The sequence below is a fragment of the Pseudopodoces humilis genome, chromosome 1, assembly GCF_049639895.1.
Source record: "Pseudopodoces humilis isolate 2021_Gansu_Grassland_sample_001 chromosome 1, ASM4963989v1, whole genome shotgun sequence".
Classification (NCBI taxonomy): domain Eukaryota; kingdom Metazoa; phylum Chordata; class Aves; order Passeriformes; family Paridae; genus Pseudopodoces; species Pseudopodoces humilis.
The window spans coordinates 13042144-13054159 of record NC_142200.1 but is presented as its reverse complement, the minus strand read 5'-3'; the positions used below and the strand labels follow the sequence as shown (position 1 = coordinate 13054159).

Below are 12016 nucleotides of genomic sequence, written 5' to 3'. Positions count from 1 at the left end.
AAACTCATTATATTGTCTGTAGTGTAAGCTAAAACTCACTACATCAAACCAAGACATGGAAAACTACTGCTTAACAGAAGCCAAAGACAGCTGGGGTCTAACTTTAGTGCCTAAAGTTACTTGAAATGAAAACAAGAATGTCAGTGCCATGAAAAATGAGCAGTAAATTTAGTTTCCCCCATGGGCCCTAATGCTCACCATTTCTGTGAGATGCTGTTGCAGGATGAGGAGTGGATTTACGGCCGTTTCCTATGAAACCCTTTTGTTTTGAAAACAAGGTGGTTTTAAGCTTATATAATAAATCAACATTGTATACTAAATCAGGAAGTCCCATAACCAACTACAGCACCCTGAAACATTTCCAAGCTACTTTCTCCCTGCTTTTCCCTTTCCTAATGCTATTAATTTCTCATAATTCCTGGAGTAAAAGCATTCAGGTACTCATCTTCCAGATCCCACTGATGTCTGTGGTAATCTGGCTGTTTTCCAGCAAAAGACTGAGTATTAGAACAACTAAAGAAAGAAAAATGGGAAGACCACCAAAACCACCCCACATTTTTATAGAACCATATACAGTAGGACAGTTTCCAGGAGCAAGGAAGTATTTCAGAGATTAACAACGTTAAATGACATTCTCTTCTAGGCAGTTTAAACCATAATACAATGCTGGGAGTCTCAGACATTTTTTTTTCTGCCTTCTTGCAGAGAAAAACAGTAATTTCCAATCCTGTGCAAACCACATCCCACTCTGCAGGTTTTGAGTATGTCAGTTTGAGACCCAGGACTTAAAAGAGCCAGCTGAATATGTGTTATGACAGACGGGATTCCTGTGATACGCAGACCAGATATCCCTTCCTACCCCCTTAATTGTACTGTCTTATCTTTCAATACCCAGCTATTTTGGGCAGTTCATGTCAATGTCATATTTAAAGAAAATTATAAAAAGGAGTTAGAAAATTACTGTATCTCACCAATACTCAGACAGAGATAACTTCTTCTCTTATAAAAATCTGCAGTTCTCTTATCAAATGTGCAATTCTTGTACATTCAGATAGAGTGTAATTTATATAATTTCTGCAAGAGATCTATCACCTCCTTATCCAACTATTGTGGCCACTTCATCAGGTTTGCCCAACTTAGTGGTTCCCCTCATATGATGTGTATGGGGATTGAATTATAGTCCTTCCTCTGTGCATTTGCTTCCAATTTTCCAAAGACATGTCCAGTTTATTACATGTGTGTTTCCTTTTTAACAATTCTTCAGAACAACTGGTTTATTTTATCATCCCTGCTTGGGTATGCAACACCCCCACACACACACACCCCATCCTCTGAGGGTTTCATCCAGCATAAAGTCACTCACTGTTGTGTAACTTTCTTGAACTCTTCTCAGATGACATTTTTCATCCAGAAAATCTTTTATTCCCTGCAGTAGCATAGGTGTGGGAATTAACAATGTTCCCCACACAACACAGCAGGTGATGAAGTATTCATAGACTTACATAGTACTTCTAAAATATCATAGTTTAAACATTTGTACAAGCTCCAGCAATTAGTTCTCCACTGACACCTACCTAACCATGATTAAGGTAAGATGCAGAATTAAATTTGCAATGCATAATTAAATTCCAGCTGCTTAATGAGTTGTCACACAGCAGTTGAGCCACAGGATTATCTGTGAGCTTGGCTCCAGACTGGAGCAGATTTTAACTGTGTGTGTCTGTATGTAGTGAGATAAAGAGGTTACACACTGCTGCTCTTTCACTGCTCTGAGTTTTGATCCTGACTCTTTGCCTCCATCTGGAAAGATAATAGGTATGTTCCTCACCCTCTCTTCTCCTCACCACCCATGCCAACACTTAACCCAGGTCACAGCTAGCCAAGGCAGTGCGTACACTCACTGACAGATTTTACAACAGCACAAATACCTCATTCTGGCTCAGCTACAGCCAGACACATCTGCCTGCAGCTCTAAATTGCCTTGTCTCACTTTTACTGTGGACTAAACAACATGCAGAAAACACACACTTGCTAAGCCTACAACTGTCTGAGTAATTCCCTTTAGCCTCTTGGGATCTGTCTTAAGAGATTTGGGGGATGATATGGATCAATTCAGCAAACAGATATGGCAGATTATGGTGTTCCCAAACCCCTTCTGATTTCCTCACCTCTACCATCTCACTCTGTTGTGAGGTTAATTCATCAGAAAGCACTTAAACCATAGATCCCTAAGCAACCAGTGCAATGAAAGGTGCATGCACCTTGGCTTCCTGCACTTAAAACTTACTAGTTTTACTTTTATTGTCAAAGCAAGCCACAACAGCATGCACTAATAGGGTAAAGTGCAGCAGAAGCAAGGGGATTTTCTTAGCTGTAGTAACACGGAGTACTTGGAAGGACTCAATTTCCTTGCCCAGAGTAAGGGCTCAGAGCTAGACAAACCAAGGCCAACACTAATCTGCGAGACTGGACATAGTTCAGCCTCTGCTGCTGTGCTTAAGGCAGAAATTAATTCTCAAGTTTCCACAGTCTCTGCAGTAAATCAGGTAACAGTGATTACTTGTGGACTTAACTAATAATTATGAAATTATGCCGTGCTATGCTGACAAAATATTTATACTAAAACTGCTCAAGAACATTACTAGGACAAAAACCTGAGAAACCCATAATGAAAAGGAAACATTATGCCATAGTAACGAAATTACAGTGCTACACTGCTGCCTCAAGTGAGGGTTTTATCCTAGCTGTGTCTAATTTATACTTATCAGTGCAAACACCTTTCTATAGTCAATGGATTTATTATTCTGAAAATCAAAAGCCAACTCAAAACATTACATTAAACTGATAGACAGAGAGGCAGCTGGTGGGGGAGGGGGGGTGGGTGGTACGGATTAGGTACAAATTGTTCACATATGGGTTTTTTTAATTATTATTATTGGCTACATTCCACAGCACAGGGGGAGGGGAGAAGAGAGAGGAAGAAAGAAGTAGGAGGGAATTTGAAACTTACTGGTTGACCTCCCCACCATCTGTGATTGAATTTCTCTCGCCCTCGAAGACTGAAGCTGGCATCAAACACTGGGTCATACATCGAATTGCCAACAATCCCATGTGATTCAGGATAGAGTCCCTTTGTGCAGAAGTAGATTAATTAGTAAAACCCTAATGCACACAAATCAGTGCTTCATAGCCATCCACAAATACAACTAAATTATTTTAAAATAAGTATCTTTGTAACTACACACCAGAAAATATTTTTACTTTTGGATAAGCACATTTCAATCTGGCTGTAGTAATGAAAGCCATAAGACATGACTGAATTGTGCTAAAAAGCATAAAAACTCCTGTTACTCAATACTTCAATGTCTTTCACACTGTTTAAGAGTTAGTTTGAAGTCATCAAAGAAAAAGCATAAATGTAAGAAAAGAAGATTGATTTGTACTTTCAGTTCCTGTTCATGAATGCCTTTTCTGGACACAGTAATTCATTCTCTGATTGCAAGAGTAACACTTTACATTTCTATTTTATAACATTTTATCTTCATGAATGCTTCTGCTAGATAAGTTATTTCCAAGAAAATAATTTAGTCAGGTCACCTAAAGCCATGGCTTTATATCACAGTTTGTCCTGCAATAAAAACAATTCAGGGAGAAGAAGGACTGAAAATTACTTTCTCTGGGCCTCTTCCCTCCCAACCTATTCTTTCTCCATATGCTCCTGTCTCATCCATCTAAACATTTGTGCAGTGGCTGCACAAAAAAAACCAAAAAAAAAAAGGGGAAAAATTGCAGCTGCAGGTGGAGAGGGTGGAGAGTCCCTTATGGCAGCTTTGGGAGCACTGTCAGTGTCACACAGGTGTGGGGACAGCCTGGCTGCCAGCCCTGCCACCGCAGCACGGCAATGCTGCTCTCACTGCAGGGCCAACACAGTGTCCACACACTCAGCAGCTGCACACTGCCCCGCTGACTTCAGCTGCTCCAGCACAGAAACAACTGCTGCTTGTATTCAGGGCAGCATTTCAGGGGTGGTTTTCTTTCCCCTAGGAAAACTTTGACCTGCAATTATGCAGCAGTACAAGTAACTGCAAAAGCAGGCATAAGAAAGCATAGGAAAGCTGTGACAATGTACAATATAGACAGATACAATCCATTTCATTGCTTCAAAATAAAATACTTAAAATACTTGTTCTTCAAAATTAATAAAATATTTAATATAAATAAATACCAAAAAGGATGGAAAATGAAGCAGTTATATATATATAACACACACACATACACACACACATATATATATTAAACCTTGTTTCACACATTTCTACTCCAGTGCAACATTTTACCATGAAAAAATCCTTCCCAGGGACTTACAGTAGCAAGGGTGTACAAGTTGGGGAATGTTTTTGTAGGGTAAACAGGTCTCATGTAAGGAGAATGTGTTCCACAAGATCCTGAAAAATCAAATGCAAACATGAGGAAGCAAAGCTCTTAGACATGGAAAACAGAACTAGAGAAAGTAATTTCTGTGTCTCAAAATGATGCATAAACTAGTTAAATTTTAACTAATTTAAATGAATTTTCTGCTGCTTAACAGCAGTCAGCAGTAAGGGCAGTAGTAAATCTACTTGCACTCCTTTTACTTCACAAGTAACAACTGGAATAATGCATCCAGATAACAGAACCAGCTATATATTCCCACAAAATGTTGGTTTTTTTCCCTGAGCTAGTCTTCATCCAGAGTCATTGGAACTCCCTTGTTAAGTAAAACAACATGAGAAAACACAAGTTTATTTTAAGTAATAAATACACCAAAGCTGCAGTTTCACACTGGACTTTGTGGCCTCAGCCCCCCCCATCACAGAATCATTTAGGCTGGAAAAGACTTTCAAGATCATTGAACCCAGCCATAGCTGGCTACACAAATATGAGGGCCAGCACACACACACAGGGGAAAAAACCCCAACATATTTCAAGGGTATTGGCACACACAAACCACCAAGCAATACAGAGAGGCTCAAATATGCAGACACACACCCAGTCCTCCACCCAAGGGAATGCCCATTCCCAGGAAGGTGAGTGCAGGGCATGTTTTCAGACAGTTACCAGGCAGCAAGTACAGCTTCTGTAGCCACTTATCCATACATATCTGACATTTCTGAATCAAGTGGAAAGTTTTGTGGGCACCTCCCAGCTAGCTTGTAAGCATGCATGATACATATCATGCATGCTTTAGTACATACATATGTACTAAAGATGAATTTCTTTGCTGACAAAACCACATGAAGGTCACTGATTTTGAGCAGCATTTCCCAAAGCAGCCGCTGTGTGCTGCATCATTCAGGGTGCTTTCAAGTTGATGCCACCTGATTTAAGGGGCACCTCTGCGGTTTCATCTCCATGCTGACCCTTCTGTTGATCAATGGACAATGAAAGTAATTGGGCTGCATTTGGTCCTTCATTTATTGACAGAAAATGGATGTACTCACTCAGTTTTTCAATATTGGGCATGACCTTGTTTCCTTTCTTCATATATGATGCACGGAAACCATCAACAGAAAAGATGATCAAAGGAGGACGAACAAACCTTAAGGCAAAAGCAGCAGGAATAAAAAGCAGCATTTCAAAATTTTAGTTTTTTTAATTTCCACTTGCTCACTGAGCCTCCAGGAAATCCAAAAGTTCAGTTACTGTATAAACTATATACAGACTAAGTCTTTTACATACTTAACAGACCAAGAGAAACTGATAATCCTCACATTTAGCAACAGTCAGTGTTCACTCAGTCAGTGAAAGGGCTGATATCCAACATAAAAGACATCTTCCCTGAGCAGCTAAAAACATATAACCCATAAAGGCAAATGCTTATAGAAGGTGATGGAGAAGGAATGGACAAATACCCAGCCCAGCACACAAACTCTAGTTAAAATCCACATGTCCCACAACAGTTGGTCTTCTTTCTCAAGCAGAAGTCCATGGGGCATTTGGAGCATGCTCTGTCAGGCACAGCTCATTCTAACATGCTAAAGATGACCGTATTTCACATTACTTTATTACTTCTTGAATTTACTACTGCTACTGAAAGTCAAGTCCAAGCCGGCAGATACGTGCCATGGATGGACACACCTGGACTTTCAATGTCATCTGCTGCAGGGGCTAGCAGCTGTCATTGTCACCTGGAGAAACATCTCCAAACTATCCTCCTAACAGCGCGGGCTGAGCTGCGACCCAACACAGCACCCAAGCAGATGCTTACCTTTAGGGATAATAGTGAGACAAATGGTTTCAGAAGTTACTTACTTTATCCATGTTACTCATGTGCTCAATTCCTCAGTAAGTCAAGCCTGTACCAAATTGCAGTTTGGAAATTCTTTCATTTAAGAACATAATGCTAAAAGTACTTTTTAAATTCCATTTAAAAAGAAATGGCCTGAACTGTGTTCACATATGTCTTAACCTGAATTTTACTGAAAGCAGAACAGCCTAGGCCTTTCCACTGACTTCAGAGGAGTCTGGCTACCTTCCCTATGCATGTAAGTGAAGCAGGCAAACCCAGCAGCAGGTAATCTGAAATCTGAAGACCAAGAGCTCAAACCCAAATATCATCCACCACTACTCACCTAGCAGCTCAAAGGCAAATGCATGACAATATTATGAGCCTAAATAAAGGCAAATGCATTACAATATTATGAGCCTAACTGTACAAATGTTGAAACCCAGGAAAGAATCCAACCCAGAGTCATTCAGCCTACATGACAGAGCCAGTGCAGAAATGTGGTGGGCAAAGGTCCAAGGCAGAGCTGGGGACCACTAGACTTGCTACATTTGCCTTTCCAGGTGCAAGCAAAACACTTACCCTGCTGGACATTCAGGAGCCTTTATCTCTTCACAGTCGTCATCCACCCAGTGTGTTTCTCCTACCAGAAAAATCACATTGGAGTATCAAAAAATAAAAAATATGAAATCTGTGGATACAGCTACAGGTTTCACAGAAAATATATATTAAAAAAATAAAGTCTACCTCCAGTTAATGGGCTGACTCATCATACTTATGAATAATGAGAATGTCTTTTCACAAAGTTGAACAAGTGATCTGATTATATTCTATTCAACAAAAATATCCAAACTAGCACTTCTACAAGAAGCTCTTAAAACTGGAGTTAAAAGTGTCCTTTTGACTGCAAGAGACAGTGGTAGCGCCTTAGACATAGTGGTCATCTATTTTAATTTTTTTTAATTTTTGATCTGTCAAAACAGGTAGTGCTGCTTCTGGCTGTGAATTCCCACCCTCCTCCCATCAGTTCTAATGGCTCCAGGAGCTGATTCAGCTGGCTAAAGGCCCCAAACAAAATTCATTCTGGGGAAGAAAAACAACTCTAAATAGTTTCCAGCTGGCTTGGAGAGGTGATCAGCTCATGGATCAGGTGAGACTTAAGCTAAAAAAAACATTAAATATTCTTTCAGAGCTAGATTAGTTAAAATTACTTTGTGTAATCAACTATTTTCTTAAGGTTTTCACTGCTGAATGCTGTCTATAGAGTGGCTTATGACTTGCACTTCTATGGGTCAATTAAAAAAAACAAATTGTTAACTAACCAGTCTACTTCCTGAACCTGGCACTATTAAAGGAACTGCAATTCAATTAAAAGAACAAAACAAAAAAATCATCAAAAAGACCTGCACGAAATGTGTGCTGCAGCAATTCCAACTGACCATGACAGGAGGTGGAGGGACAACTTCCAAGAGAAAAAAAACAACAAAAACCACGCTATCCTCAGATAGACAAAGGCACAAATAAAGAGGAAACACTGTTCTCACTTAAAGCTTAGTCCTATCAGAGTTCCAGGGTCATTGTGACAGTTTGTTATTACCCAATTAATAGAAGATCATGTACATTAGAGCTGGATACAAACAAATTCCTCTGTCTTGACCCTTGTAAGAGGAAGCTAACAAAAAAGGCAGGAACTGGAAACTATACCAGTATTTAAGTGGTCTCAGCTTTTGGTTTCTTTGGGAAGGGGAAGGACAATCTACAGGGATTTGTTGGAAAATACACATTTCATTTGGATTCCCAACAGCAAAATCCAAGGAAATAGAAAGGCCCATTTTCAGTGTATGGATGGATCTGGACTATTCTAATTTGGTGAATGTATGCATTTGTCCAAAATGGTGAAACAATTTCAAACTGTAACCCTTGCCCCAGTAAAGTTAATGAATGAAGAAAAAGTAAGAACTAGGTGAGATACAAAAGCAAAAACCTGTAGGGCTCATAACCAAGGATCAAGACCTGCTGTGAATGGCAGACACAGTAGACAGGCAGGATACGCTCTGAAAGAGCAGAGCAGTGGATGAAAATAAAGTCTTCAAAGCCCATCCACCCGCCAAGCAGTGCAGGATGTTCTGCAGCCATGGGGTGTCACAGTCACCTGAAGGCCACACCACCCACCTGAGAGTAATAGCCCTTGGATTCTTGCAACTGCTCTTCCACAAGATACAGCTATTAGGCCAAGTAATTTGAACAGGAGTTTTTGTGGTGGGGGTGGAGAGGTCTTTAAGACAGAGATAACATATCTAGGAATGCCCTGTTCCTTCTGAGACCATCAGATATCCCTGCAATCCCTGTGATGCAGCCAAATGCATCTGAACACTGTAGAGCTTTGCTTTAAACTCTTCTTCATCCACATTCACCTCTTCTCTTTCTACCATTATCTCTACAGGCAAAGATAATTTTCTTCAACATATTATTCACCTCTGCTATCACCCAGAAAATTAAAAATGTGATTCCCAACTTCCCCCACCTCCCTAAAAAAAACAAAAAGTAATGACACAACGAAGAACAAAAAAAAAAAAAAAATCAAAGCAAAACAAGGAGAGTAGCTCTTTTGGATGAAAACTCTTTACCCTGCCTTCTATTTGGATTGGAAAGATAAGAGGTAGAAAGACCAAAGACGTACCTTTGCAAATGACTTGGTAATTAGTACAACAATCTCCTCTACTTAAGCAGTCTTCAGAGCAGTGACAAGCATTGTCATCATTCCTGGTTTCTCCACAGCGATCTTTGGTACACTCCCAGCCCCTTGCTAAAATATTCACAATGTAAGCAAGAATGAGAGATTGTAATTAAAACAAAAAGTATTCATTCATGCTATAATGAAAACACTCTAGTCGTTAAAGTAGGTATGTCAACCAGAAAAAAAAAAGGACCCTTGTCACTTGCAAGTGCAGGAGAGTTCCTTGACAAACACGTGTGTGAGTATTTCTGCTACCCTCAGGTGTTGTATTCCAGACTTAGTACAATCTGAATGCCAGAAAAGGTGTGGAAAGGAAAAGTCAAAAAAGGATCTTCAAAGATAAATGGTGGAACCTGAAGCACAAACTAAGAATTCTGGTGTTTCCTGGGTAAACTTTGCTTTTCCTCACAACTACTGCGGTCCCCTGTTCAATCCACAGAAAATAAGAAAGTAGAAAAGAGACTATGTCGATGCAAAGTGATGCCTTACTCCCACCATCAGTTCCTCCCTCAGAGTACAGATCCAGCAGCAACCTCAAAGATATGAAAAAACAAGAACTGCTCTTCAAGGAAAAGCATGGCATGGCTGCTGTGAAAACTCCACCATTTCTTATCTTGCAAATTAATTTAAGATCTGGCTTGTCTAAATTAGGTGCTCTCTCAAGGGTAGTACATTGCTTTGGAACGGGCCTATGGTTTTAAACATATGATTTTCCACAATAAGGCCTACCCAAGCAACTGTAAAAATCACTTTAGACAGCATGCACCCAGTAAAAAGCCACACATCAGAGCAATGTCTTTTATCCCCTTTTCTGCTTCATTTGGGGCTTTTTTCTGTAAATGTGTAACATTTACAGATCACATGTGATAATTGCCTGAATAAATGCCTGTGGGAGTACATGACCGCTAACACAACAGCCCCAGGGGCTATACAGGTATCCATAGGCATATGTGAACACATGTGTCTGCTGTGGACAGGAGGGTAAGAAACTGAAATTCTGCCCTTTGGTAGCAGATATTGTGCTGAAAGTCTGCAAAAGAAGCCTCTCATTTTGCAACCATGTACAACAGGGTTGGAACAGCGTCAGCCTAAAATTCAGAAACTTATGACCTGGAACCAAACTTGTTTTTCATACTACATTAGCTCACTCTTTTTTGATACCAATCTACGAAAATTATATAATCATAAACAGAACTGAGGAAGTCAGGACTTTCAAGCATGGCACATCCATGGGCAATGATATTTTTAATCATTCAATTTTTCTTCTGGCTGTTTAGTAAATGTAATACTTCAGTAAAGCATGAAAAAGTTCAATGGCTAAAATAAAAGGCACCTGTGTCAACTCTGACCACTGTGCAAACACTAAAGGAGATGGGTACAACTAATAATGTAACTGCACTATGCTAAGAAGTAAAATATAACTCATGTCCCTCTTTGAAGTTTTCCTTGCCTATGACTCATGGAAGAAAAAAGCCAAAAAAGAAAGTGAACTTACTGCTATATTTCCATCCCCCAGGGTCCAATTAATTGAAGACAAATGTTTCTACCAGTGCAGTAATATGCATCCCAACACCTAGAAATCAGGGTCTGGGGCACAGGTAGCAAGCCCTGGCTGTCCCCTGCTCCAAGAGGACTGGCACTCCTTCAATGATCCCAGCTTCCAAAGCGCCCTCTCAAGTGAGCCATAATTACTCCAATATTAAGTTATCAGCTGGAAAAAGTATGGCTGACACAAAATGACCAATGTCCAGTTTTTACCATGACTTTTGATTGTAAACTAGAGGTCAGACTGGTGCCTAAACACTGATTATTGCTTTTAATTTAGTGTCCGAAGGTCAGTTTTTCTATGTGGTATGAAGAGTGCCCTGCTTTTTCTGACCCACAGTAAGGAGCAATAGGTGTACATTCCAACTGCTCCTTTCAAGGAAACATGGGCTGCATTTTCACAGAATCACTAGGTTGGAAAAGACCTCCAAGATCAAGTCCAATCCGACCCTAACACCTCAACTAAACCATTTTGGGCTCAGCTGAGCCTGCCTGGCCAAGGCAAGGTGAGGGGGAGATGCAGGTTATGCCAAGGAGTGCTGGTTTATCAAGCAGGTCCTGACCATGGGCAGAACCCAGGTGTCAGCAGCACCTGGCAGTGCAGGACAGGAGACCCATCATACCTGTCTTTAAGCACAGCTCATCAAAGTCGAAGCAGCAGCTGTTGTAGCTCTTGCACAGGTTGTCACAGCGGCAGCCAGGAGGCTCTGCCTCTTGAAGTTCAAAGCATCTGTTTTTGCAGGAGCCAGAGGTATTGATCCAGGGGGAATCTGACAGGACTGTGTGGAACAAGAAACAGGGCAACATCTGTCAGGCTGGCAGCAATGGGACAGGCAGCTCAGCCCTGAGCCACTCGAATGAGCAAGACCTTGGATGCTTGCTCTGGGAAAGGGAAGGAAGCAGGGAGAGCAGAAGAATCGCTAGAAGAAATAAAAGAAAAAAAAAAGAACAAATTCAAAAAAAAGTTGTTCTTTTGAGGAAAAAAAAAAGGAAGCAGCATGCTGTGATAGCATCCTGCAAAGAAACAGCCCTGGCTTTACCTCTGTAACAATCAAGAGATCATTAGCAGAAATGTATTGAAGTCTCCAAGGCCCCATTCCAGGAGCTGCAGCTATTCCACAGAAGCAGGCCTTTGTTTTCAGAAACCAAGTGACATTTTCATGGCTGGCTGGGCAGTTTACATAGGAAAGGACCCCAATTAATCTACATGCAGACAGCAGGACTTGGTTTGCTACACTGGAAGGTGTCAAATCCATGTGAAGCGTGAAAGAAAAATTTAAAATGCTCATAAATTAATGGAGAAATAAAGCAAGGCTTTTTGATGGGCTTCTGCAGAGCACCAAATTATAAAAAACTTTAAAAATACAGAAGTATTTAAGAAATCAATAATTATTATGTGTATAGGTAAATGGAGGACTGCCAGTCTGCAAACCATGAATAATGTATTAGACTTCAATAATCTATTTATT

At 40.4% G+C, this 12016-nt stretch overlaps 1 protein-coding gene across 5 annotated transcripts in view; it reads right to left on the bottom strand.

Annotated features, from left to right (window-relative positions):
- ENPP2 (ectonucleotide pyrophosphatase/phosphodiesterase 2) overlaps positions 1-12016 on the bottom strand; it is a 71879-nt gene that overhangs the window by 38540 nt on the left and 21323 nt on the right. For all 5 annotated transcript variants that reach the window (XM_088054656.1, XM_014256723.2, XM_088054649.1 and 2 more), the window contains exons 3-8: positions 11171-11326; positions 8946-9071; positions 6848-6908; positions 5481-5578; positions 4366-4445; positions 3011-3130 (exon numbers count right to left, since the gene is read on the bottom strand). In XM_088054656.1, the coding sequence (XP_087910782.1) occupies positions 3011-3130; positions 4366-4445; positions 5481-5578; positions 6848-6908; positions 8946-9071; positions 11171-11326 (641 nt within the window). The remainder of the gene's footprint in view (positions 1-3010; positions 3131-4365; positions 4446-5480; positions 5579-6847; positions 6909-8945; positions 9072-11170; positions 11327-12016) is intronic.